General features: G+C 58.8%; 2 protein-coding genes across 2 annotated transcripts in view; one reads left to right on the forward strand and one right to left on the reverse strand.

Annotated features, from left to right (window-relative positions):
- SLC5A10 (solute carrier family 5 (sodium/sugar cotransporter), member 10) overlaps positions 1 to 27,990 on the forward strand; it is a 59,425-nt gene that overhangs the window by 16,206 nt on the left and 15,229 nt on the right. Inside the window, exons 8-9 of the mRNA XM_008592253.1 lie at positions 1 to 206; positions 4,155 to 4,290. Of these exons, the coding sequence (XP_008590475.1) occupies positions 1 to 206; positions 4,155 to 4,290 (342 nt within the window). The remainder of the gene's footprint in view (positions 207 to 4,154; positions 4,291 to 27,990) is intronic.
- On the reverse strand, positions 57 to 27,665 carry FAM83G (family with sequence similarity 83, member G). Its single transcript, XM_008592252.1, has 5 exons — positions 27,044 to 27,665; positions 13,652 to 13,819; positions 6,709 to 6,833; positions 4,854 to 6,123; positions 57 to 738 (listed from the first exon to the last, which is right to left on the reverse strand). The coding sequence occupies exons 1-5, from the start codon at positions 27,578 to 27,580 to the stop codon at positions 349 to 351; spliced, it is 2,490 nt and encodes an 829-aa protein (XP_008590474.1). The 5' UTR covers positions 27,581 to 27,665; the 3' UTR covers positions 57 to 348.

The following is a 27,990-nucleotide window of genomic DNA, read 5'->3' on the forward strand; positions in this document are numbered from 1 at the left end:
CTTTTGACCAGATCGGCGGTTACGGGCAGCTGGAGGCAGCCTATGCCCAGGCCATCCCCTCTAGGACCATTGCCAACACCACCTGCCACCTGCCTCGTGCAGACGCCATGCACATGTTCCAAGACCCCTACACAGGGGACCTCCCGTGGACTGGAATGACCTTTGGCCTGACCATCATAGCCACCTGGTACTGGTGCACCGACCAGGTGAGCGCCGATGTCACCTGCCCACCCCACCTTCTGCCATCCAGGGGGCCGTGGTGGGTGCAGGCAGCCATCTGCCATCTGCATCTCGAGTCCGGGTGGGGCAGAGTCCTCGGGAGGCGTGGCTCCAGGCTGGGATGGGCTGCTAGGGGTCCTTGTGGTCCCGGGGGGCCGTAGCCCTCCGTTTGGAATCAGACGAGGCCCACTGGCCACCGCCTGTCCTGGCTTTTAGGTGCTTCGACTGAGACAGTTTGGAGTACGGGATTCCGAAGGGACTCATATGCTCCTCAGTGGCCCTGCCGTGGGCCAGGGGGCGGACCTTTCGGGCCGGCCGTGGGCTCCCAGGGTCTGCCAGCACACGGGGTACAGGGCCACCCTTGGTCTGCCAGTGATGGGGGCCTGCTGCAGCCGGGCCCACTTTCCTGGTAGAGCTCCGGACACCATCAGCAGCACGGCGGTAGTGGGGAGGTCCCGGGAAGCCATCCTTATCCCTGGTCCCAGAGGCAGGGACCCCATAATGGTGGAACGGCTGGCCCTGGGAGAGAGAGGGAAAGCAGAAAGTGAGGAACTGCGACGGCAGGGAGGTCAATGCTGTCCCTTCACACAGGACTCTCAGCAGGCACGTCGCAGCCGGGTAGACCCGGCTTTGCCTCTTGGCTCTGCCTCTCCCCAGATGGTGGGCCCAGACCGGTTTGTTTAACCCCTTTGTGCCTCAGTTTCCTCCTCTGTAGAATGGGAAGGACCCTGCTCTCTGTGGTTATAAGGCAAGTTCCTGCGGCTCTGCCTCCCACCCCACGCCACCCTCCTCTGTCTATGAACAGGGCTGGACGTGGTTGGAAAGACTGATGGGTTATGGAAGGCAGTAGTGGGATTTTAGCTGAATGCAAAGGGCGACTCTGGTCTGTCCTGTCCATCATGAACCCTCCAGGCGACCTGAGACAAGCCGCTTCCCCTCTCCAGGTAGAAGCAGATGGTGCCCCTGCTCTGTCTGCCCTGCAAGCCACGCACAGCTCCAGGGTCACGCAGTGGAGGAGGCCTTGCGAGGCAGCAGGGCCCCTGTGGGCACAGGCCTGACGGCTGTCCGTCCTCCCTGGGAATGGAGCACTGAGGCCTAGAGCCAGCACTGGATCTGCAGCCACAGTGCAGTGACCTTTCCTGGATTCCTGACCTGACTCTGTCTCTCCTGGAGGGTAGGGGCTCAGTCAGCATCTGTCCAAAGACCCCGCTGTGGATCCAACAGAGGGGAGTGACCCAGGTGGGGAGGATGGGCCTCAGTTTCCCCATCTGTAACTTGCCCTCAAGCAGGGCTCCTCCCACTCTGGCATCCCATACTCTCAAGATCCCCACATCAGCTGTGCCTCATGTATGGCCTTTCCAGGGAAAATGTGGGCCCATGTAGGTGTCTACCCAGCTGCCCTGGGAGGGCCAGGAGCGAGCCCAGACAGGCAGGTGCTGGCTGAAAGGCTGGCAACGGAGGGTGTGCTGGGGGTGTGGACGCCCCTGCTGGGCTGAGCCCCTTCACCCCAGCCACCTCCTGTCTCCTCCCCACACATAGCCATGGCTGACCACACAGTTGTGGTCACAGCCCAGACAGGCAGGTGCTGGCTGAAAGGCTGGCAACGGAGGGTGTGCTGGGGGTGTGGACACCCCTGCTGGGCTGAGCCCCTTCACCCCAGCCACCTCCTGTCTCCTCCCCACACATAGCCATGGCTGACCACACAGTTGTGGTCATATTTGTTATTGAGGCCTGGCAAGGCACTGGCGTCTCTGGGTGGAACATCATTCAGATTTTCCCATGAGGGCTTTGGCCTGGCTGGCCTGGCCTTCCTGCCTTGGGCTGGATCAGCTTGGAGGATGTGGGGTCTTGATCCAGAACCCTTGGCACCTTGAGGACTTTTCAGGACACCTGGGGTCTGACTCCACACAGCTCCTTGGCCAGGGCAGGCCCTCAAAGACGCCACAGTCTGGTCAGAAGGGAGGCAGCAGTTCTGTGTGCTGGCAACATGGGGGCTTTCCCTATCTTCTGGCTCATCCACAACGAGTAGATGACACTTTTGTAATCAGAAAAAAACAAAACCAGTCACAAATGAGGCAGAGCCCTGGCCTGGGCTCGTCTGGCCTCTGCACTGCCCCTCACTGGGCCTCAGTGGCCCTGTCTGTAACACAGGGTGGTGCACAGACCAGAACACCTCCTGGGGTCCTGCCAGCTCTGGTGGCGTACAGACCCGGAGGCTCTGGAGGCTGCAGCTTGAGATGAATGTCTTCCCTTTTAGTCAGCAGCAGCCGCCTCAATCATAAACGCGACCACAACTCCTCGTGGTCAGCCATGGCCGCACCCTAAGGGAAGCCTAAAACTCACCAAGAAAGGGGACTCACATCTACCAAACTGACGGCCACTGATGAGCCAGGCAAGGCTCAGCCATCTACACCAGCGGTCTCATTTAGTCCTTGCAGCAACCCTGTGGTCAGTGGTAGTAACCATTTTGCAGATGAGGAGGTGAAATGGCCAAGCTTGGGGAGTGAGGCTGTTCTCCTGCAGGGAGGAGGACCAGGCTGGGACTGGACACTCATGCTGAAAGGCACCAAGGAGGTGGTGGCCCACTGACACCTGAGGGCAGGGTCCCAGCTTTGCTGCTTGTGGGGGGCGAGTAGGGAACCCCTGCCCTGCTGGTAGTGGGGAGGGGGCTAGTGGGCCTCAGAGCTCATGGAAACTCTGAGCCTCAGCTTCTCCACCTGGGATGACAGCACCTGTCCCAGGGCCAGCAGCCATGAGCATGGAATGACATACGGGAGGCAAACACCCGTCAAGGGCAGAATATGACACGCAGGATCTCAGGGAAATGCTTCCCTCCCGTGACGACCAAGGCCCTGGGGTTCTTGCAATCCCAGGACAGTAGAGGAGAAGGGTCTAATCCCCTCATTGTCCAGATAGGAAAACTGAGGCCCAAACTGAGGCAAGGACTTTTCCCGAGTCCCAGGAAGCTGGCAGAAAAATAGGACAGAAATCAGCTTGCGCTGCATCCCGACGCTGCAGCCCCCAGCCCTCTTTTCCTCAGTAATTAACGTATCGGCGACAGCCGTGCCTTAGGGGAAATGCTGGGAGCTGTCCCCTAAATGGACATGTTTGTAAAACAAGTTAAAATCACAGATAATTCCTACTTCTGAGTTTCAGTGGTGACTTAAACTATGGAACAGCAAAGGAAATATCCTTATATTTCAGAGTTATAGGTTGCAGAATTCTGTGAACGTACTAAAAACCAAGGGAGCATATATTTTAAATGGATAAATTGTATGGCCTGTGAATTATTATATCTTGATAAAGTTGTTTAAAAAGAATTATACTTTTTTATAAAAAGTAGAATCATAATATCAGAGCTGGGAGGGACCTCAGATGTCATTAGCCCAAATCACTGCTCCCTCCTCCTGTGGCCAGGTCTGGGGCCACAGCTGGATCCCATTCTGCAGATCTGGAAACTGAGGCCCAGTTAGGATTTGCCTAAGGCTCCCTGCACTCCTCAACTGCAAACTGTCCAAAACCCCAGGCTGTAAAACTCCTGGCCTCTGCCAGACACACAAACACAGTTGGTGCTAAAGTCTACTCCAGGCACCGCGAATGTGGTCCCTGATATTGTCCCACCCAGGGTCTTCTCCAGTCCTGACAATTGCCAGGGGCGGTGGACGAGGCAGGATCCACACCTTCCCTATTGGACAGATGGGGAGACTGAGTCCCTGGAATGAGCGTCCTTGGCCCTCTTTGCTGGGCTGACTGGGGTGAGCTCTCCTGGTGGGATGCCATCGGGTACCAGGGCTCTGACTGTGGTTGTCTCGGGCGGGTCACGGACTAATGGGACAGTGTCACGTCTCATAACACTCTAAGGCCTACCAGGGAGAAATCCTGAAACAGGTGTCTCCTCAGGCTGGGACTCACTCCCTCTCACCCCGCTCCCCCAGGTCATTGTGCAACGGTCACTGTCCGCCCGGGACCTGAACCACGCTAAGGCGGGCTCCATCCTCGCCAGCTACCTCAAGATGCTTCCCCTGGGCCTGATAGTCATGCCAGGCATGATCAGCCGTGCACTGTTCCCAGGTAGGACAGGCTCCGGGTGCTGCAGGGCACCCAGGTTCTGGGTCCTTGTCCTGGAATGGTCACCAGGGGAGAAGTAAAGGATGGACGTGAGCTCTTTTCTGGGCTGGGTGGGGGGAGAGTGGTCTCCAGGGCCACAATCAGAGGGATCGACAAGGAGGTCTGGACAAGGACCACTTATTGCTGTGTGACCTTGAGGGTGTGAAGGAATGTCTCTGTGCCCCGCTGTTTCCTCGTGTATAATCTAGGGGCTGTGCCACCCACTTGGCAGGCAGCATTAAGATCCTATAACTCCAGGCATTTAACACCTTTGGGTGTGGAAATTATGTATTTCCTTAGGGTGCCTTTTCAGGACTCTGACACCAAGAGTCCCCAGTGTTGGTAACAGCCTGTCATGTGGCCCTGGGTGGTTCCCACCCATGCCCGTTCATCAGTTTCCCCATCTGTAACAAGAAAAGCCATCGGAGCCAGGGACACTGTGGCCTAGAAAATGGCAGCTCCGGGCTCTCAGGTGCCTTGCAGGGAGGGATTCCCAAAACTCCTGGGCACAGGTTCCCCTGACTCACCTGTGCCTCTGTGTCCATGGAACGTGGGGCCCGTGTCCTCCTTGACACATCGGCCTCTCCTCTCCCCCGACCCTGGGTCCATGGGGAGCCAGCCCAGGGTCCACCAAAGGTCCCTTGGGTTATGTGGGGGGCACTCAGCTGTCGGCGGGGGGGCTGTGCTGGCCCATTGGCCACCTGCTCTGAGTGGCGCCTCCGGAGAGGGGCTGAGCGGTCCCTAACCTCGAAGTACTCATCCGACACGGAAGAGGCCACTGAGGGTCGCCGGGGGCTGGGGCCACAGCTGGAGCTGCCTGAGAGGCTGTCCTGGTCACTGAGGGTCACAAAGTCGTCATCATCCTCCTCCTCCTCCTCCCCATCTATCCCATTGGGGATCCCCACCTCCAGGCCGTCGGGGTGTTCCTGGGTCAAAGACAGCTGCTGCTGCAGCGAGGCATGGTCCGGGCCCGCCGTCTTGGGCAGCCTGTGATCGGTCCTGTTCGGGGGTGCCTCATCTTCTGGGGTCTCAAGGGCCCAGCCAATTTCGCTGCCATCCTGGGCAAGTAGATCGGCCACAGGGACTGTCCGGGGCTTGGGCATAGGGGGCTGAGTCTCAGGTTCCCCCTGTGGGAGGCCATTCTCAGCTAGGACCCCGTCCTGGGGGGCACTGGGCCCTGGGGGAGGGTGCGGCTCTGGGGCAGGGCTACAGTTCTGGCTCTGCTTCCACAGCTGGTGCTGGGCACTGGCGTGGGACGTGTCGCGGATCTTGATGCGGTTCATCTGACTGGGCTGGGGGTTCCAGATGTTGGGGTCGATGATGTTGATGTAGCCCAGGATGTCACTGCCAGGCTCTGGGTCTGGCTCCACCCACGTGGGCAGGTATTCAAACATGTTGGCCCGCTCCAGGTTGAGCAGCCCTGGGTGGATGGGTGGCGGCAGCTCAGAGAGGTCCCCGGGCCGCTCAGCCAGTGCCGGGCCCCGCAGCCCCGGGGGCCTCTTGGCCTCCTGCTTCTCCGAGGAGGTCTTGGCGATCTCGTCGGCGCTCTTGGCCTTGACCAGTGCGTACTTGGGGTTGACAAGCTTCTTAGCCACAGTGCCTGAGGGCACCAGCGGGACCACAGAAGGCAGCACGATGGGCTCTGGCTCAGGCTCCTTCTCCATGGGGACGTCCTTGAGGCTGACGCTGTGCGACATGAGGTACAGCTCCTGGAACTGCCGGTCGAACATCTCCACCACCTGACCAGACAGCACGGAGATCACATTTCGGTCTGTCCTCGCGGCTGACCACGTGAAACTGCAACACAGAGGAGGGGCCATGCTGGTCAGGCCCCCGTGTCCCCGCAGCCCCCCGTTCTCACACTGAGTCCCTTCCCACCACGGTGCACCTCCCAGGCTGTTGCATGGTCTGTAAAGGCAGCTCAAGACGGCTCTGTGCAGCTCTGGACACCAGGGGTCATCCAGCATGGTGGCCAATGCCGTCACCGGTGTCTTTGCTGCCACCAACCCCTGCATGATGTGGGCAGCCCCCACCACAGAGCTGGGCCACTGTCCCCTTGCTCTGGCCTCATCCCCAAGGACGGCTCTCAGAGTGCCCACTTTTGGGCTGGGGACAGCACAGCCTGGCCTGGCCCACACCCCACCTCCAGGCCAGTGACACCTCTGGGCAGGAACGATAGTGTCCTCTTGGACAATAGCCCTCCTCCACCTGCCTCCAGACACAGACGGGCAGGAAGGCGCGCCCCCACCCCGTGAACACCTCAGCAGTTTTTGGACCAATGAACTGGAATAACCAGGGTGACAGATGTCAGGATTAAGAGCAGAAACCACCTGGATACTGGAGGTTCCTCTCCCGCAAGCCCCCAGAAAGCAGGAGTGTCACCTGTAGGAGCCACACACAGCCCGGTCTCCATCCACGAACATGAACTTCTGGGCCAGGGCGCCTTTGAACTTGGTGGCTGACCGTGTGAAGAACTCAGTTCCCCCACTGCTCCGCACTCTGAGATTCTGTGTTGGGGACAGGGAGACAGAATTATGTGACCACAGCACTGACTACATAGGGTGGGGGTGGGGAAGGAAACTGTCCGAGGCTCAGGGAGGGCTTGGGGGAGTGCACATGGGGAAGCGGGAGGCCATAAAGCCTGGAGAAGAGGGGTGGTCTGTCTGGGGCTGCAGGGCCTAGAGTAACTTGGGACATGGAGCTGGGGAGGAGATGGCGGGGGCTGGGTACAAAGGATGCGGGGCAGGATGGCCTTGGCTTTGGCCCCAAGGGTGTCCAAAGAACAGCAGCGGGCAGGACAAGACTTGTGCGGCCAGGCCTGTTTGGGAAACGCTGCTGCAGATGGTGGAAGTGTTGTAGGGTCTTGAGCAGGAGGATGACGTACACTTTTTAGAAAGGTCCCGTGGATGGCTGGGGGTCCATGCAGCAGGGGAGGCGGAGGAGGAAGGGGGACCTGTGCTTAGGAGTCTGGGCCTTCCACACTGACAAATCTGTGGCCCTCCAGGAAGAGCAACCCACCAGGAAGGGCAGGGATGGCACCTCAAAGTAGAACCCCAGGTGGTATGGGGACCTGGGGCTCATCTGGTCACAGCATCGCCAGGGCAGTGTGTTGGACATGCAGGCTCCTGGGTGCCCCCAGAGTCTGATTCAGGAGGCTTGTGGTCATGCCAGGGATGTCAGTTTTAACACAAGCCCAGGGACTCTGACACCTGCCCTCAACCGCATCCTGACTGGTCTGCTTGCACGCCTCGTGACAGGAGTCTCATTCCCACCCAGCGACTCTGCCAGCTTCTGGCACTTGGCTGTGACTTACCCGTCTGTCCCCCCACCCGTTAACTGTCCCCTCATTCACCTGCTCACCAACCCCTGCCAAGGCCCCCAGCTGCAGATGCAGAGATGACTGTGACAAGGACCCCACCCAGTAGTGTGGGGGAGGCAGACAAGTAAACAGGAATGACCAGGGACCACGGTGTGGGAGCCAGGTGTGGGGGGCTGGCTGGGGAGGCTGCCGGGTCAGGGAGGAGGAGCATTCCAGGTGAGGAAGACAAAGGCCTGGCATGAGAGGCCTTTGTACGTGAGTCCCTCTGGGGAGGTGGGGTGGGTGGCGGAGCCTGCAGAGCGGGCCGAGCCAGATGCTGACGGAAGACCCTACACCTGGGCTTGGCGCTGGGGGCAGTAGGGAGCCATGGGAAGACACAGAGCAGAAAGTGACGAGGCTGGGTCTGCGTCTCAAGAACAGCTCTTCTGGCATCGGGCAGCTGTGCAAGATGAATAGAGAGACAGGAGAGGCTGCTGGGGGATGGGGGCGGGAGAGCCCAGCCGCAGCTGCCATCCGCCAGCCCCCGCCCCGGTGCTCCAGTGGTCAGTCCTTTCTGTGTCCCAGACCCCTGTGGCTGGGGTGGTTGCAGGGCAGTATCCACACAGATGACAGGCGTGGGTCCCTGTATGGGTCCCCATGCCTACCCATGGGGTGACAGTTGCCTTGTCGTTGGGTTCTGCCCAGAAGGCAGATAAGCTTCTGTTCCCAGGGCTCTCCCCCCACCCACAGGCTGCTTGTCTGCACACAGCCAGCGCAGCAGGAAGCTGGCCACAGCCCAGGACAATTAGTGCTCGTGACTTTGTACCCAACACTAGCATGCCTGGGGACTGGAACAAAGATCACAGAGGTGATGTGAATTCCCATCACCTGTGCCCACCCCCAGACCAGAGTTGTGGCCTCCTGTGGGACCCTGTCTGGTACTCCGCCTGCTGGGGCCACAAGCCCCTCCTCAGCCTGGAACATGGGACGCTGGCCTCAATACCCCTCTCACTGGGGTCTGACCCCACCCACCCTAGACCTTGTCCTGAGCAGAGCTCAGAAAGTCACCACTTCCCTCTCAGAGTGACTCAGCCCTGTGTGAGAGGCAGGCCTTGGCTGTGCCGCTGACTTGCTGTGTGACTCTAAGCAAGTCTCTGGCCCTCTCTGGGCCTTAGTTTTCCTGTCTGCACTTTGGGGGTCGGCTCGAACTTGAAGACCCATCCAACCCTGGAGCTCAGCAGCAGGTGGGGACTACGGCAGGGTCCCCCACCCCTGCCTCATGGCCTGCTCCCCTGCCTGTTCCGGGGTGGGCCCCACCCCATAGGGCCTGGCCCGGATGAGGTAACGTCTCCAGAGTCTGGGCTCGTGTGAGCAGAGGTGGAGGATCCCACAAAGCCACATTGTCTCTGAGCTCCTGGGACACCCTAAGTAGAGGGCAGGCAGACGGGGTGGAGGGACCTCGCTGGCCAAGTGGGGTGCCCTGGGCAAGTCCTTGGACCCTCTGGGACCTCAGTTTCCTTCTGTGTAAAGAGAGGGTGTCGAGGGCGCGTCAGGACAGGGAGGATGCGGGTGGGGCTTCACCCGCTCTCAGAGGGTGGCTTCTGCCCTGTGTTCAGGAGCAAGGTGGGGTGGACTGGGCTCAGGCAAACTGCACTGCCCTGACCCAAACCCCCCAGGCCTCTGTGCCAGCTGTGCCCATAAGGACACATGACTCAACCCTGTGCCAAGCTCACCAGTCCCAGGCCTGGGCTGGTGGGGGGAGAAGAGACTGAACCTGGGCCCCCCTGCAGCAGGCGTGGCTGGGCATTCTTGAGCTCTGGTCAAACCTGGCTCCAGTCCTGGTACCAAACGGATGCCGACTAAGCCTCCCCATGCCTGTTTGCTCATCTGTGCAATGGCCTGCCCACCCTTGTGCTACAGGGCCACTGGGAGGGCTGGGTGAAGCCACAGTGCAGGTGGGCCTGGAGGGTGCCCAGCTCTCAGTGGGCACTCAGGAACTCGAGGTGGCACAGTGGGTTGTGACTGTGTTGTGTGGTGGGGACCAGATACAGGGAGAACTGGATAGATCTGGGATGGCATGGGCTCCCCAGAGAGCCATTCCTGCTGCACAATCGCGTGAGCTCAGAGAGGGGAGGTGCCTTGTGCATGTCTCCCAGGGGCAGGGCCCAGCCCAGACCTCAGGACTGAGGATGGGCTTGCAGCAGTGCCACGCGCTCTGTCACGTCCCACCTCCATGGGGGCCAGCTGGCATCTCCTAGGCTGGATGAGGAGAAATGAGGAGGCCCAGAGATGCATCCTGAGCAGGCCCACGCGGGGGACAGCGAGGTCAGAGCCTGGCGAGGGGGGCAACATTCACCCTGCCTCCCCGGGGCTGTCGTGAGGTTGGGACGGGCAGCCCTTTCTAAACCACCTTTGGCCCAAGGTACTTGGTGGGTGGGGCAGTGGGGACAGGGCAGGGCTGAGCCAGCCTAGCTCCCAGGCACTTGTCGGGGCTCCCGGCTCTTCCCCAAGGCCAGGGCTGCTCCACCTTGGCATGACGACAGTTGGGGTTAGGTAATTGTTGTGGGATCTGTCCTGTGCACTGCAGGATGCTTAACAGCACCCTTGGCCTCTAACCCCTAGATGCCTACAGCACCAGAGTCATGACAATTAAAAACAACTCTGGACATTGCCAAACGTCCCTTGGTGAGGTGAACCCCCCTGTCCCCCATTGAAAACCCCTGCTCTATACCCTGAATCCATCACAGACCCAGGCCAGGATCAGAGAAGGAAGGACGCAGGTACACCCAGGGAGGGTACCCGGGGAAGGGAGGAAGCCCTGGGCACCAACGGGTGCCAGTCAGGCCTGTCCGGCGAAGGGCCTGCGCTACAGCCGTGTCCTACAACCTCACCACGTGCCGTCCCACGGCTAAACCCTTGACGTTTCTTTGTTCAGAAATGGGTCCAGCCTTCATCCGAGTGGCTGCTGGTTTTTCCAGTTTAGCTGCACACAGCCGACTAGCTTTTCAGATGGGCCAGGCACCTCCTAGCTCCTGTTCAGCTAAGCCTGGGCTGAGCCTCAGCCCGCCTGGCTCCCATGGGCTCGGAGGCATCCCTCAGCACCTGGTATCGCCCCCAGATGTGACCAAGTCATGGCGGCGCCTGGCCCTGTGCACCTGCGGATGGGGGTGGTGAAAGGCTGGGTCCCCTGCTCCCCATTTGTCATCTGGGGTGATCATTCCCATACCTCCGCCTGAAGGGCTGTTGGGGCCAGCTGTGCTACAGGATGGGGAGCTGCTGGTGTACACCTCTCCCAGCTCACCTGGAGACCAGGAGGGGGTCAGCCCAAGCAGTTCGGCAGCCATTCCCAGAGCGTGGTGCGGGCTCAAAGCACAGGAGGAAGGGAGGAAGGGAGGGGGTCCCAGCCAGAGGGACATGGTGCAGAGACAGGAAAGCCCCAAGGCACTCAGACCAGAGCTGGGTCTCATGGGAGGGGCTGTGCCCACCCCCAACCCAAGACAGGAGAGGAAGAGAGTTCATTCCCAGGTGAGCCCCCCACACACGATCCCTTTACTCTCCATAGCAGCCCTGCCAAATAACTGACAATATTCCCATTTTTTAGACAAGATGACAGAGGCCCAGAAAGATTAAGCAACTCTGTCAGAGGTGAACCATGCAGGTGGTAGAGCTGAGACTCAGGCCTGGCTCCTGGCTACCCCTAGACTGGCACCTAACACCCCCATGGTCACAAGTATGACCCCACCAGGAACAGCCAATACCCTGGGCCCAAAGCCTCTGGGCAGGTCGGTGCAAAGCCGAGCCGGGGTGGCCAAGGCAGGCTCAGGGATTACTGGCAGAGGAAGTGCTCCTGAGACAGGCCCAGGCCCAGCTGGCCCACGGGCAGGGAGGTGGGATGGGCAGGCCCTCAACAAGGTGACACCTGGCCAGGGCTGGGCCCACAGGAGCCCCTGGCCACCTGCCCAGGGCTGCGGAGGGGCAGGTTCCGAGGTGAGAATGAGGAAGTAGGGTCACACTTTCCCATGAAGGCATCCAGCTCCTGGGCATGCCACCCTGTAGACCCTGCCACCTGTCCCAGAGAGGGAGGTGGCTGAGTGGGACAGGCTGGGCCAGAGACCCCCTGTGCGTGCTGTCCCTCCCCTGTTCCAAGTGTCCCTGGGCCAGGTGAAGGGCTGGGGGTGGTGTGGGGAAGGCTTCACACCCAAACCCCTGCCCCAGCCCCAGCCTGAGGCTCATAATTTATTGTTATTACAGCAGCTGCATAGCCACCCTCTGGTCACAGAGCACCTCTACAACTGCTGTCTCCTTTAATTTCATCCTCAAACAACCCGATGAGGCATCATTATGACCACAAGGCGCTGGAGGCCTGGAGAGGTGGGACCACGTGCCCAAGTCCCACAGTGGGTCAGTAGCCACAGGGAGGGAGCCTCGCACACAGCCCACCCTCACCCCACCCCACCTATCTCCCACCTCCTGAGAGCTCAATTAGGATCCCCACTGAGCACCAAAAGACCCCCCACCTCTGCACCTGCACACAGGGATGTGCTAACGCACCCGCTCCGCTTGCAGCAGGTGCACAGTGGCAGCGGCCTGTCAGGTCTCTTCCCAGGCATGGAGGAGGGTTGGACGGACAGCCCTGAGGTTCTCTGATCTGCTGCCCACAGGGCCGGGGTCTCTGCAGTCTCATTCCAAAAGTCGCCTTTTCCACATCAGGGCTCTCCTGCCTGAGCTGTCTGCCACCAGTCAATTCCCTGTGCTAATTACACGGCGGGCACCAAGGCGGGCCAGCGTGGGGCTTGAGGTCCACCTTCCGGGGAGATCACATAAAAATCTCCCGAGAGTTAGAGACTCGCTGCAGAGAGCTCACACCCACTTAAAAGGACTCAGCTGCAGGGAGGGTGGGGGACGGGGGGTGCTTGACAAATGCTGACAAATTACAGGTGCGGAGCCCAGGTCCTTGTTAAACAGCCTGGCGTCGCCCCTTTTCCTAGGATCTTTGTTCAGATCACAGGCCTAGAGCCCAAGGAATTCTGACCTGTCAGGCACTGGTACTGAGCCTGAGGGGTCTGGTGCTGGCCCCTCACTCATCTTATCTTTAACTTACTAGCACTAACACCTGGGCACATGCCTCCATTTCCTCATAGGCAAAAGGGGGCAATTGCCCTATCCCACTGGGTTGTGAGAGGATTAAGTAACCCATGTAAAGTGCCTAGGACAGTCCTGGTGCATGTCAAACACTTTCGAAGCATTAGCTGTCATTATGCATATTGATCTCTGTTGAGGGAACATACTGTACACAATAGGTGCCAAGGCATGGCTGGAAGAAGGGCTCTCCCTGGTGCCAAGTAAAGCACTGAATGCCAGGGTGTCTGAGCAGAAGCACCCAGCCACACCAGCTCATCTGCCCCTCTGTTGGAACAATGAGATCCTGAAGCCCAGAGAGGGGAGGTGACATGCTCTAGGACACACAGCAAAGCAGTGCTCAGAACCCAGGACCACCCTGACCCTGCAAGGCAGCCTTCTCCCCTCCACCTCTGCACCATGATGTCCTTTCTACTCTGCTCTTGCATCTCAAATCCATTTCAACTCTGCCGCCATCAAGGAAGCCTTCCCTGACCTCAGCCCAGAGGAACTGCTTCTGTCTGAGCCAGATCCTAAAACCAGTAAGTGGACATTATGAGGAGACAGATTTTAGTTTAATCCAAGAAAGGACTTCCTGGGAGTCAGAGCTCTTCAGACAGGGCACGGGCTGCTTTGAAATAACATGTTGATGTAGTACCTGGCACAAGCTCTAGCACCTGGTCAGCAGACACTTAATGTTTATCTTTGCTTATTGGAGGTAGTGAGTGTCACGTCCCCCAAGGCTTTCAAGCAGAGGCCGTGTAACCCCTTGGCAGGAAGCTCTAGCATTATTGAACTCTGTGCCTGGCACAGAGCTCTGTCCAGAGCAGGCAGGTACTCAAACTGTTTACTGGCCAACTGAATGACCCCTGCCCTCCAGCCGCCCAGGCAAGTGGGGAGCCCGCTCACCTTGAGGTGCCCCAGGTGCATGTGGGCCCGCTCACACATGTGCAGGAAGTACTTGACGTTACTCTCGTCCACAATGATGTACACGGCCACCTTCCTCTTGAAGCCAGCATCCAGGAGGTCCTTGAAGATGTCCACATCGGTGAACATGTCCATGACCACAGCTATCACCTGGAGTCAGGAAGGGAGAGCGGAGCTGTCAGACAGCATGGCAGTGGGGACAGGGTGCCTCGGCAGGATGCACAGCCCCAGTGTGGGGCTCAGCCCAGGGACCCCGTGTTGGTCTGTTCTTGGGTTGCATTACTGAACCAGGGCCGGCTACACTGCCCTCCTCCAATCCCGGGGATGCTGAGACAAACCAGACATGTCAACAGCCTGGGAGGCAGGCAGAGCCCGAACCAGCATGTGTGCTCTCCCTGTCACCTGACATCTGTCCCCACAGCAGGTGACTTCCAGCCTCCTGGACCTGGCTCAGGGTGGATCCCCAGAGGTCAGGGTGCATCTACCCACCCTCAGCCCAGCCTAGCTCAACCATTCCCTCAGCGTCCCCAGCCTGGGCATGAGGTGGAACAGGAGCAGGGACATGACGAGGCAGTGTGGGCCTGGCCCCAGCAGAGGCTCCGTGACTCAGGCCCTGTGCCTCAGTCTCTCTCTCAGCCCTGCTCCTCCCTGTCCACTGAGCAGCAGAGGGCAGTAGTCAGACAAGGGCATGTGCTTGGTCACAGCTGCCCAACGCTGTTGACCCAGCCATCCAGCTCTCTAGATTGTCTCACCCTTCCCACACTCTAAGACCAGTGTCACTCGGTTGGGGACAGAGTTGGGCTAGAACCTACCCAGGACTGCCAGGGAGCCAAGCTCACCCCGCCCCCATCATGAGGGTGGCTCCCCTCGCTGGGATCCTAGACACAGGGTGACAGAGGCAGCCCGGAGCCTGCTGGGGACATGCCTGCACACCTCACAGTGAGCTCACCAGGCTGGCCCCTGCAGGCTCCTCCCAGGCCTCAGGCCTCTGCTGATGCCTGTCACTTGTCTGGCACCAAAGCCCAAACTCCTCGTGGGGGAGGGCTCCACACCTGCTCTGCCACAGACTCACTGTGTGACCCTGAGCAAGACACGAAGCTTCTCTAGGCCCAGCTTCCTCACCAGTACAACAGGCTCTTTCTCACAGGAGAATTAAGCCTGCCCAGACACAGCCACATGTGTGAAGGACCCCAGCTCAGAGGAGGGGCTCAGTGATGCCCATTTGCTGCCTCTTCCCACAATGAGCCTCGCACGCCACAGTTTACGGGCAGTCTTCTCAGCCCCAACTCCTGCCACCTCTTGCAAGCACCGCGGTCGTGAGATCCCAGGGTGCATCTGGGTAAACTGAGGCTCATGAGGTCATAAGGCTTGCTGGAGGTCACCGAGCAAGTCAAGGCAGGGCCTGGGCCATCTCCAGGCCAGGGCAGGGTTGGTCTCCAGCCCCTTCCCTTGGATGTTTAGTCTTGGAGGGCCTGGTAGACACGGGTCCACCCAGAGAGTGGTAATGCAGGGCCAGCGGGACTCCATGGATGGTGAGGCTAGAGTTCTTTCTGTCCGCTAGGGGAACAGTTGCTCACTGTCTCTGAGTCTCTGAAGGGTTGCTGGATGGGGCTGGGACGAGCAGGGGTAAGCCGAAAGGAGACAGATGTCAGCACCAGACCAGAAAGAACCTTCTGCGCCCTAGGGCTGCCCAAAGTTAGGCAGGGGCCTTGAGAGGGAATGAGCTCCCCGTCCCAGGAGATGTTCAAGGAAAGGCCAGAGACTGCTGAGGGAGGGAGTGGATGAGAGGGCAGAGGAGACGCAATGTCAGGGCTGGTAGGCTCACAATGACCTTGGGCTTCACCGCCAGTTGAGGTGATGAGACCCTTAGGTCAGGGGATGGGGACGGCAGGCACCTCCTTGCATGGGATCCCACAGCCCCAAAGCCACTCCAGCCCTGGATTCCCTCAGATAAACCACTACTGGGCATGCAAACAGCCTCACGTGCCACCCTGGAAAGAAGCCTAATCGGGGCACAGCCCACATGCTTCTCCCTGGAGGCACGCCAGCACCCCCAGATTGGTCGGGGCTAGTTCCATACCCTGGGCTTGGGCTGGGGTACGTGTCCCAGCAGGACCTGCGCCATGTGCACTGTTGCCCATGTCGCCCTCAGCCAGGCAGAGTAATGTGTGCTGTTGGGGATCTGTTGGGGCCTGTACCCACGGCAGATCCCCCCATGGGTCCCGTGGCTGAGTGCTGGCTCACCCCAGGCGTTGGGCTTGGTGCCTGGGGGTGGTCAAAGGAGGGCTTGGAATGGGTGCCAGCTGGTGCTAGGGACAGGGAGGGGGTACTTGGAGCTCCCTAGGCTCCAGTCTAATACTGGGGACAGGGAGGGGGTGCTTCCCCAGGCAGTCCCCCAGAGCTTGGCCTGTCCATTGTTCAGAGCCACAAAGGTTTCTTGGAGGCCGGTCCTCTCCATCCTGCCTCCTGTCTTTGTCTCGAATCCCCACTGCCCTCCATGCAGCCAAGACAGCTCGCGGGCCTCTGCACCTACCCCTCTGCCCATCTCCTGATGGAACAGGTGGACATCTATCCCATGTGAGAGATGCAGAAACTGTGGCTCAGAGAGGGGAGGGGACTGGCCTGAGGTCCCCCTTCGGGCCAGTGGAGTGGTACACATGGGTCCCCAGTGCCCTGACAGATGCCTCATCACCAGGTGGTGACCAGACAGGCTGAAGCCAGGATGGAGGGCTGCATCTTGGCCAAAAAGGGGTAGCCCTCACTTGCAGCCACTGCCTCCCGACAGGCGTAGCCTGCGCTCTGTAAAACTGGCTGTTGGCATTGGTGGCGTGGGCCAGGGGCATTAGGTCACACAGGCAGGGAGCAATGGAGTGGGCACCCTCCCCAATTTCCCTCAGCCCCAGTCTGAGACCCTGAGCCAGGGCAGAGTGGGCCAGCGTTGGTGCTCTGGGCTCTAGGCAGGGGTTTAGGTGGCTGTATCCCTTTTCTGAGCCTCAGTTTCCTCATCTGAAAATGGGGGAGGTGGACATGACGTCCAAGGCCTTTCCCCTCTGACGTCCCTGCCGTGGGATCCCGCCTCCCCATGCTCAGTGCCCAGTGGCCAGCAGGGCTGTCTGGGCCGGCTGGAGCAGCTCGCTGTGCCCATGGGGCTGGGAGAGCACGTGCTGGCCGCCGCGCCACCTCCCCACCCGACGGCGCTCCCGCCCCGCCAGGCACCAACACCCGCCCGCGGCTCCCGGCACCCACAACAGCTGTTTTCTAGCCTCCTGTGACCACAGAACCCACTCTTGAAGCAGTGCCCTTGCAGGGCAAGTAGGCAGAACAGGTCTCCACAGAAGTGCCCGGGGAGGATGGCAGTGAGAGAGATGCCGGACTGGTTCTGAGCACAGCGGGAAAACCGCTGTGGGAGCCCAGCCTGCGCAGCAGCATCTCTCCTGGGGAGGCCCCACTGGCCCCTCTCCCCAAAACATCCTGCCCCAAGCCACCACCGCTCCACACACGCTGTTCTTGCTGGGCCGCCGGCCCATTTTGCCTCTACTCAGACAACTCCTACTCATCCTGAAAGACCCAACTCAAATGCTGCCTCCTGGCTCCTCTCTGTCATTGCTCTGGCCCATCCAGCATGTCACTTGTGCAGTTCTGCTGGCAATACCACAGCAATGCAGTCTACCCAAGCCTGGACCCTGAGACCCAGGGAGGGGGAAGAGTTTCCGACCTGTACATGACAAGTCCTCTGTAAGGGTCCCACCTGCCTCACCCTCCCAGGCCTCAGAGATTCCAAGAGGTGGCTCAGGGAGAGCCAGCGTGGTCTCTCACCCCAAAGTGTTTCAGAGGGGCAGGGCCTGGAGCCACAGACACAGTGCACTACGCACACAAGTCCCTGGCCCTCACCGGGCCTCACTTTCCCCACCTGGGAAGTACGTGCGGTGGGGAGAGCGTGGCATCTCTGGTTCTGATGGTGGATACCCAGAAAGGGGCAGTGTAGGCTCTGGACCCATCTCTGCTCCTTCTGGGAAGCTGTGTGACCTTGGGCAAGTGTCTCAGTTTCCTCATGGGGATCACAACAGTCCCCACCCACAAGGCTGTTGGAGGAAAAGGTGAACCGGCAAGGTGAGGGGCAGCGCGGGGCCTGCAGACAGCAGCTGTGTCTACCCTCCTCCTCCTCCCACAGAACCGAGCCCTACCCCATCAGACCCACAGCAGCCTCTGGGGTCGACAGGCCAGGAATTGTCATCCGCCCATCTCCCACTTCCCTCCGGGCCAGGTGGAAGACTATGGACAGCAGTTGCTGCTGTGTCAAGGCTGCTCATGGGAATGACACTGAGAACACTGCGGACTGCCCTAAAAGTTGGGCAATGGCCATTAGGCCTCGGATTCCACTTCCCCTTCCAGCCATGATAGAGTCACAGACTGAACGACCCAGACAAACTCTCTGCAGCTATGGACAACAGGCAGCACAGCACAGTCGTCCCTATGAGAAGGGGACAAGCCAGGCAAGCCCAAGCCTGCCCCGCTTCTTCCAGGCTGCAGCATGGTGGTGGGGAGGGGCCCAGTGGAGTCCAGCAGTCTCCCTGAGTTGAGGAATTTGCAAGACAGAATACTGGAAGGCAGAGAGCTGCACACAGCAAACTCCAGAGACCAGCAGAGAGCCCCCGAGTCTCCTGCTGACAGCTGAGGAACACAGGCATGGAGGAAACTACTGAGGATGTGGAGAGAACCATTGGAAAGGATCAGCTGGGACAATCACTGGTGCTCACAGGACCAGGAACAACTTATGTTTCCCTAAGCAGAGTGGAAACCCTCCTAACACCCAGGGCCTGCAGGAGAAGTCTCAGGAGGATATTGTCTGAGTAGTAAGCAAATAAGCCCTAAACCAGGGATGGACAAAATTTCTCTGTAAAAGGACAGAAAGTAAATATCTTTGGCTTTGCAGGCCATATGTTCTCTGTCCAACTATTCAAATCCGCTGTTGTAGCATGAAAGCAGCCATAGACAGAACATAAATGAATGTATGTCTGTGTTCCACTACTTACAAAAGCAGGCAGCAGGCTTGATTTGGCCTGTGGTCCACAGTTTGCCAACTCCTACCCTAGACTAAAGTCTGCTCTAGTCCTGCCTAAGGAAACTTAACAGCAAGCCTCAAAAGTGTTAAATTGTTTCCAGGTAACTTAGCTGCATTCCAGAACAAAGCCCCAAAATATTTAAAGAAAAAACAAAACAAACAAGCTAACAATGCTAGTAGCCCATAACATAAAACCCACCATGTCTGGTATCCAATCAAAAATTACCAGACACACAGAAACAGGAAAATATAACCCACACAAGAAAAAAATCAATCAAAAACTGACACAGATGTTAGAACTGGCAGACAAAGACATGAAAACAATTATAAATGTATTCCATATGTTCAAAAAGCTAAGTAGGAACATGTAAGATTTTTTTTAAAACCAACAAATCAAACCTCAAGAGATGAAAAATGCAACATATAAGATGAAAAATATACTGAGCAGAATTAATATCACACTAGACACTATAGAAGAAAAGACTAGTGAACTGGAAGACATAACAATAGAAACTATGCAAAATTATATACAAAGAGAAAGAGACTAAAAACATGATCTGAGCATCAGTGAACAGTGGGTCAGCTTCAAGTAGTCAAACATGTGTGTAACTGGAGTCTCAGAAGGTGCAGGGGTTGGGAGTGGGGGAGAGACAGAAAAACATTTGAAAAAATAATGACCAAAGACTTTCACATTTGATGAAAACTAAATCCACAGCCCCAAGAAGTTCAATGACTTCCAAGCAGAAGAGACATGAAGAAAACTATACCAGCACATATTATACTCAAATCAGTAAGGAAGCAAGAATCATAAAAGCAGCCGGAGGAAAAGAGACCATTACGCACTGAGCAACACAGAGAAGCAGACTTCTCATTGGAATCAGTGCCACCACAAGACAACGAGCAATATCTCTGAAGTACTAAGTGGAAAATGGTCAACCTAGAATCCTACACCCACGGAAAATATTTTTCAAAACCAAAGGCAAAATAAAGATGCTCAGACATACAAAAGCTAGGAGAATTCACCCGCAGGCAGGCCCGCACTGCAGGTATTACCACCCTTTTGTACAGATGGAGAGGCTGAGGCTGCAGGGGACCGCAGCTGTCTCCATGGGGGTGGGGGTGGGGAGCTCAGACCCTCCCCTCCCTTACTGGGGGTGTGGAATGGAGAGAGAAAGAGCTACTCTCCTGCCCCGACCTCCCTCCTCCAGCAGCAAGGCTGGGACAGACCTGGCCACAGCCTCAGTCCTCCCATGTTCATGACATGGCCCCACTCCCTGTCCCCTCCCGTCCCCTCCCATGTTGCTGGCAGGATTAATGAGAGGCCTGGGAAGGTTCTCTGGGTGTTAGGGAGGCCTCCTGGGATCCCTGGCTGGTGTTCCCCTCTGGTTCCTGGCATCCTCCAAACCAGTCTGCCCATCCTGTGGCTCCGAAGACCTGTCACCAAGTGAAGAAAAGTTTAGGTAACAGCTCCTCTTGCCTCTCGGTATAGAGGGAGTCTGTGCACTTGGTAGTAAATGCTAGCCCAAGTCACGGCTAGGATAACCAGGCCAACCAGCTGACACTCGTACAGTGCCCCTTTTCTGGAGACCAGGGAGGGGCAGCAACGACCACTCCCATTTCCCAGATGGGGAGCCACTACCCCAGAGCCACCCAGTCAGCCGGTGGCAGGGGCCTCCTGTTCTCAGAGTCCCCCTGGTGGGGGATCCTATGTCTATTCCTACCTCTAACCCGGCCTGCCACCTCCCAGAACCCACCTCGGGTCCTGAAATAGACAACTGACCCCAGCACTGTCCAGAAGGCCAATGTCCAGGGGCCTCCCAGCAGGTCACTTCCCCACTTTAAGCCTCAGTTTCTCTTCTTGGTAACATGGGGAGTTGGACAGGATGATCTTTTTTTTTTTTTTTTTCCTTTTTGTCTTTTTTCATGTCCGGCAACGGATCGCAACCCTCAGTGTCGCGCCCGTACCAGACCGGGACCAGCCACGGGATCGCAACCCTCGGTGTTGCTCCTGCCCCTCGCTCAGCCAGTGAGCGGGAACCAGTCTGTATGTGGGATCCGAACCCTCGGCGGGAGCGCCGCCGCACTTCCCAAGCGGCGCACTACAGCAGTACGCCACCGGGCCGGCCCCGGACAGGATGATCTTTGAGGTCCCTTCCCCTCTGACATTCACTCAGCTCTGTGAACACCTTCCCTACCCTCTGACTATTAAGATGGAAGCTCTGTTAAGGTCAATTAAATGAGGCTCAGGCCTCTCCCAGATAGACATTGGCCTCCTCACCACGGCTCAGGAATGCTGCCCGGACAAGGGGCTGGCAGTCTGGGGAAAGGCCGGCAGGTGACCAAGGCACAGCCCTGTGAATGAGGCAAGAGGACAAGATCCCTCCCTCCTCCTGCCAGCCACAGGAGGCCTCGCAATCCTCAGAACTCCCAGGCCTGCAGGCGCAGGATCCAGCCAAGCAGACCATCCCACAGAAGGCAGTGAATGGCACCAGCCAAGAATTTTCAAGCAGGAAAATCTCAGAACCACAGATTCAAAAGCCTTTAAAACCTCAGCTTTCCCGGGTCCAAGAGCAACAGACACTGGGATCATCGAGCATCCTAATCCCCAGGAAAGCCTGGCCAGGAAAGGACTTACCCAAGGTCACACAGCGAGCCAGGCCAGGGCTGAGGCCCTGGGGCTGCCTGACGTCTGCGTCCTCTCTGCTGTGTTGCACTGAACCCCACTGTGATGACCCCCAGGACAGGGAGCTCACCACTTCTCAACCCAGACTACTCCCAGAGGCAGGTGCTCAGGAGAGGGGTGAGCAGGAAAGTAGAGGAGACTGGGGAAGAGAGCTGCCATTTACTAGAGGCCAGCTCTGTGCCAAACCCAGGCCGAGGGCTCTGCATACCCCCTTTTTCCCATCTAAACCTCACCGAGATTTTACAGGGCTAGTGTTATTTAGCATCACTGTGGCACCGAGAAGGGAGGAATGGAAGGTTGGAGTGGTGAAGCGACTCTCAGAGCGGCCACAAAAGATAACCCCACAGCCGGGGCTCAGGCCCAGGTCCAAGTGATACTGAAGCCTGTCTTCCCACTGCCCCACATGACATTTAACTTGCGGTCATTCAGACCCCCAAAGGAGGCTGCTGCAGCCCACCCAGGCCAGGGCCTGCCAGTCTGGGGCCAGCATGTGCCAAGCCGTAGGGCGTGACCCCCCTTCCTCCCCTGCCCCTCACCGAGCATCCTCAGAGCGCTCAGTAATAGCTGTTACTGCTTCAAGACAAGCACCTGATCCCATTTTACAGATGAAGAAACTGAGGCCCAAGGTCATGCAGTGTGGTAGTGACTAACCAGGGCAGGTGAGCTGGGGCCTACAAGAGGACCAGCCCCTTCTGCTGGCCCCGGGGACAGGACCCTCAGCTTCAGCGAGAGCTTCCCAAACCAGGGAGACTGGGGACTCGTGGAACCAGTCCAGGCTCAGCCATGCCAAAGATCCTTCTGTGACCTTTGGCAGGCCCCAGCCCACTCTGAGCCTCAGTTTCCTCATCTGTGATGAGCATGAGGCAGGCCCCACCTCTCAGGGTTGTGGGAGGGAGGGCAGCGCTGGTGGGTGTGCGGCTGCCTGCCTGGGTGCCCAGAGGGGCTGGCGCGCCCCTTCACAGAGCTCCTTCCTCCCAGAGCTGCTCCGACTGTCCCCTGAACTCTCAATTAAAATGCAAGCACCGTGGGGGCAGGGAGCCTTCGCAGAAGACAGGTGCCAACACCTGGGATTATGTTATCAGACGTTTCCCCACCTTGACAGGTGCAGGCCCTGAGCCCTGGACTGGGAGCTACCTGAGCAGGCAGGAGGCTGTCTGAGCTGGGCCGCTGCTGCCTCCTCTGGGCTCCAGCTGGGCCGTCCCCACCCCTGGGGCCCCTCACAGTGTTGGGGCTGTCCTGCGACTGCCTAGCTGAGACATATGATGACAGCTCTCCCTCCTGGTCCCCAGGAAGGGGCTGGGCAACTCCCACACAACGCAGCCAGCAGTGGCCTTGTCTCCCTGTCACCCTGTCCTTGCCAGTCCCGGGAAGGTCAGACTTCTGCTCCCCCCCAACAGAGAGCCTGGTGTTTGGGTGCCAAGGAGCCTTGTGAAATGCTTTTACTGTTCTGAGTCAAACTGGGGGCCAGGAGCAAGGCTCCGATGCTCCCATAAGGGGCAGGGCTTGGGAGGAAGGGCGGCGCTGCTCTCCCAGGGAACAGGGGTGTTCCAAGCCTGCAGACCTGGGTTCTGGGCCCAGCTCCTGCAGTCATCAGCGCTGCGACCCCAGGCAAGCTGCTCACCCTCTTGAGCCCCAACAAGCTTCGGTTTCCTCATCTGCACAGTAGAGACAACACCTACTTTATGGAGTCTGGTGAGGATTACGCAGTGCAGGCAAAGTGCCTGCTCAGCACCTGGCATGCAGCTGGCATTTAATAAATGCCTTATTAAGCTGCTTTTATTCTCCTGGAGCCAAGCCGTGGGCCACGACTTCAGTGCATGAAGGTGGGGGCCTGACCAAAAAGATGTGGGGTTAATCAGGCGTCATCAAACCTGGGTTCAAGTCCCCTTCTGCTGTGTGGCCTTGGGCAGAAACTTAACTTCTCTGGGTCTCTGTCCCCAAGCCCTGGCCTGGCAGGCACAGATCTGGGTTGTAGTCTAGCCTTCACCACTGACACCTCATCCTCACTCAATTTCCTCTACTGTAAAAGGGGGAAGGTATGGTTCGTCGCTGCCCCCGGGGCCTTCCCCTAGGCTGTCATGGGGGTGGGGGGCTCAGCATCTGCTGGGAGCACAGTGTGCTGGAACATCTGACCCATTTCTGGCTAAGCAGTCCTGACCCAGCCCCCTCCCGACCCAGCCAGGCCTCACCCCTCTGTAAGGCTGCAGCCTAGCGAGGCCAGGGCTGGTCCCTCCCGGGCGTGATCCTACAGGCCCAGCCTGTGGTATGCAGTTGGAAGCCCACAGCAGGTTTTTTTCCCCAGATAAATCACTGGCTCCTGGGGGCTCAGGGAAGAGTGGGCAGATGACCTTCTACCTTTGGAGTTGGAGCCCACTGAGGCTAGAGGGCAGCTCAGAGAGTGCACAGGCAGGGACCCACCTGTCTCCTGTCTCAGAGGAAACAGCACGGTGTCAGGGCGGAAGGCAGCCCTAACAGTCTTCAGTGCCTGTACCCATTTTACAGATGGGATGGCCGGGGCTCAGAGAGGAGCTGGGGCTTGTCCCGGGTCACAGAGCCAGGCAGAGGCAGAGCACTCCTGGCTCCCGGTGCTGTCACTCCATTGCAGTCTTTTGGGAAGAGGGGGGTCCGGCGGTAGTCCTGACGGGAACACAGCCACTCCCCAGCGGCCAAGTTGGCGCGGCTGAGTGCGTGCTGTGTCATTTCCCTGCCCCAGGGTCTGCCTGTCATGCTGACGACAGGGCAGGTGAGTGAGGAGGTGGAAGCTGAGCTGCCCTGATTCAGTCCCAGCAGTACCAGCCCAGATACCCCCAGTAGAAAGTGGGCCAGTGCACAGCCAGTTAGCCAGAACAGAGGGATCCCCATTCCAGGCCAGGGGCTGGGGCCCTCCCTGCACTGGCTCCAGGTGAGAAGAGGAGGCGGGGCAAAGGGAGGTGATTCATGGGGAGAAATAAGGCGGGACAGCTCCCTGCGGGCAGGCAGGCAAAGCACCCTGTCAGCAGTGTCAGTATCCGTCGCTGTCCCAGCTCTGCCTCGGTGAGCCTGGGAAGCAGCCCACGCGGGGGAGATGAGGATTGCAGGTCGCCGGGACAAGCTGCACCTCCCAAGCCCTGTGTGTCAGTCTGTCTGCCAGGGCCAGGGCACGATGGGCAGGGGGGGAGCCGTTCTAGAGTCTGAGGGCAACACAGGCTGCCCCCACCCCTCCACCCAAGAACTTGCCAGGTGACCTTGGGCAGGGACTAACCAGTCCGGCCTCAGTTTCTACATCTGAAAATGGGGTAGATAACACTACCTGAGATTACAAAGTGCCTTGCACGCCATAAACAGTAGCTATTGTTATTACGGCCTGCCCACACACACGCCATTTGGCCCCAGGCCCCAGGATGGAGGGGGCAGGGACACACTTGGCCCCAGTGCTGTGGTGTCAGTAACAAATCCCTGTCCTTCTCCGAGCCTCAGTGTCCCTGTCTGTAAGATGAGGGGCTTGGCTTCCATCACCCCTGAACCGCAAGGACCCTGCTGTCTGAGTGGGGGTGGCCTCGGCAGTGAGCACCCAGCCACGTCCTGAGGGGTACAAAGGCAGTGCACAGCACCTACCTGTGGGCTGCAGGAAACCGCCCACGGTGGTGCCACACAGACAGACCAGGGCCTCTTCCTGGCTATGTCACTTTAGACGGTGACACCAACAACCACCGTGTCGGGCTTTTGTGGGAAGCAAATGGAGCTATGGGGGCCCGTAGACCTGCACGGAGTGGCTGGATCTCAGCTGCAGCCATAGAGACGTGGGGAGGAAGCAGGGGTCGGCAGGAAAGGCCCTGAGTAACCAGCTTGCCCCGGGCACCACTACCTGGCCCCATCACTGGGCTGGCCATCTGTCTTTCTGTCTTCGGGAGATTAGACCCTCTGCTATTCCCACGCTAAGCTGGAAAACGGTGTCTGCCTCCTTTCTGCTGCCGGTGGGAAGGAGGAGGGGACCCGGGCACAGCAGGTCAAGCCCACTTCTCCAGGGCCTCAGTTTCCCCATGTTTAAGATGGGTATGGAGAATGGGTAATGGAATCCCAGCAGGCCCTATCAGGGGACTGGGTTCTGTGACTTCAAGCCAAGGCCACCCCCACCAGGCACTGATGTCAGCAGCACCTTCCTACCCATGGCAGGTGTGGGGCAGGTTATCCAGCCTGAAAACTATGAAGGCCCCTTCCTCCTCCCTTGCCTCCTCCTCTTCCTCCAACTCCTTCCTCACTCCTGTCACCCAATATTCCATCTTCACAATAGTCAGAGGCGCAGCTTTTATCCTCACCACCCCCATTTTACAGACCAGAAACCTGAAGCCCCAAAGCTGCCTGGGGTCAGCCAGCGAGTCAGGAGTGGGCAGGCTGACAGCCAGGCTCCCTGACAGGGCTATCCGACTCAGTCAGCCCCCTCATGGGGATGGCACTCCACCTTTCTGGAAACCTGAGCTGTGGCCACCTCGTCAGCTCCTGACCCACTTCTGGTTTCTCTGCCCAAGAGCTCCGCCAGGCCCTATCAGCCAGGATGGTCCCCAAAGCCAGCATTCTGGTCTTGTGCAATTAGCTGTCCCACTCTGGGATTGAAACAGTGAAGAGGGGGCTAGACACCTCGTCCCACAATCCAAGGCCAGACCTGGTTTCAGAATCCCTCTCAACACAGCTCTCTATTGTACAGACAACAAAGGCTTGGTGGGGCTCAGAGAGGGTGAAACAGTAGGCTTCGTCAAACATGTCAGAATGTGCTTTAAAATCACAAAAAGGCGCTCCCACTCAGCAGGAAGAAGCTCCCACTCACGGTCATGGCTGTCCAGCAATGACCTGGCCATCTCTGCAAGTGGCAAGCACCCCTTCCCAAAATATGTGTCAGCGTGTTAGCCGAGAATGGCCACCCACAGCCAGGATACTGCACAGCCCGACAGGGACAGAGAGCTCTAAACAAGACTTAAGGTCCCTTCTGGTAGCAAAATTCAACCCAGGTGGACAACCCGCAGCTGGACTCACTCCATTTCCACTGCTGAGGGCCACACCACCCCCATCCACATATCCCAGCCTGGAAAGATCCTGCCGTTGCAAAACACACAAACAGGCTCAGAGAGGGTGAGCAACTCACTCTCAGTCACCCAGCAGTTAGATTTGAACTTGGACATTCGGACCTGCTTCAGACGTACTTAAGCTGCTTCGCAATCTCCATGCCTATGCCCCCCCACAGTAACAAAAACTCTCCCCACCAGAGAGCTCATGGTGTGTATGAGAGCCTCCTGCTTCTCAGTGAATCAGAGGCATCCCAGGGACAGTGGCTCCTCCTGCCCCACCCCATCACAGCGCCGCCTTCTGGGGAACCTGCTCACCAAGTCTGGGGAAATCAGAAACGCCTCACAACAATGCATGAGGGCCCTTTGAGATGGGGCAGCCCAACGTCACCTGGTAGAGGACCTAGGCACTCTACTCTTTGCAAAGAAACAGAGGCACCCCATGAAGGTGGGGAGGAAACCTTCTCCTGGGAGGTAGCCAGGGAAGCAGCAGGGACCCACAGGGGACTATCTTGGGATCCCCTTATTGGGCTCTTGAGTGAGGCCCACTGGTCCAGCCACCTCTCCAGGAAGTCCCGCCCATGGCCCCTCACCTTCTGGGCCTGGCTGATCATCTTGCGAACCACCTCTTTGATGTGCGGCTGCCCATCGATGGGGGGCTGCATGTAGACGCTGGCCCGGGTCACACCGCGGTAGGCAATGGTGTCGGGCCAGCCCAGGTCCAGCTGTGGGATGGAGCGGTCCGACTTCTGGGGCCAGTACTCTAGCGAGGGCAATGGCTCGGCCTCGGTGGGGGCCCCACCTGCCCCGCTGGCTTCCTCGCCGTCCCCGACCCCATTGTCCCCGACCCCATTGTCCGCGGGCCCCTGGGAGCGGCCCGAGGCCCGAGGGTCCTCTGAGCCTGGGTCGTACACCTCGATGGTCTCCAGGATGCGCTTGAGCTCCAGCTCCGAGAGGAAGTCGCGGATGTTCTCCCGCTTCAGCACCTCATAGAAGGCCTCGGGTCCGCGGGCCACCAGGGCTTCCAGCGCCAGCCGCTGCTCCTCGCTGTAGAAGAACTCGGGCTTGGACTCGCTGGAGCGCCAGTTCACATGGCTGTCGTCCAGACACTGCACCTGGGAGAAGGCCATGGTGCCACCTGCCCGGGCACTTCTGCGGGGGCTGAGTGGGTGACAACGCTCGGCAAGGTCGAGATCCTAATTCCGCCCGGCTGGGTCTGCTCCTGTGCCCGGCAGCGACCTGTGGGAAAGGCCTGACGAACGCGGGGCTCAGGTCAGAGGGCGGACCGGGCGGGGAGGGGCGACAGGGAAGGGTGGGGCCGCGGGAAGGAGCGGGCTGGGACGGGCGACAGCGGGGGGTCGGGACAGGGGTGAGGGGCCGGTGGGCCACACCCCGGGGCTCAGGGTGCATGTATGTGTAGGGGGCAGGGGACCCCACATCCCGGAGGTCCAGGTCTGCCCGAAGTCCTCGGCACCTTCTGGGGAAAACCGGGCCAAGCGGGAACTCCCCAAAGTTCCCACGAGCGGGAGGCGGGAGCGGG

Source organism: Galeopterus variegatus, unplaced genomic scaffold, assembly GCF_000696425.1.
Source record: "Galeopterus variegatus unplaced genomic scaffold, G_variegatus-3.0.2 Scaffold7712, whole genome shotgun sequence".
NCBI lineage: Eukaryota > Metazoa > Chordata > Mammalia > Dermoptera > Cynocephalidae > Galeopterus > Galeopterus variegatus.

What these genes read in the sequence shown, in the direction of transcription:
- FAM83G (XM_008592252.1), bottom strand. Translation starts at nt 27,580, where the DNA reads ATGGCCTTCTCCCAGGTGCAGTGTCTGGACGACAGCCATGTGAACTGG. An exon ending in TGCACCTGGGGCACCTCAAG is followed by an intron (nt 6,834 to 13,651) that starts GTGAGCGGGCTC and finishes TCCCCAACACAG; the next exon opens with AATCTCAGAGTGCGGAGCAG. An exon ending in CCATGGACACAGAGGCACAG is followed by an intron (nt 739 to 4,853) that starts GTGAGTCAGGGG and finishes TCTCTCTCCCAG; the next exon opens with GGCCAGCCGTTCCACCATTA.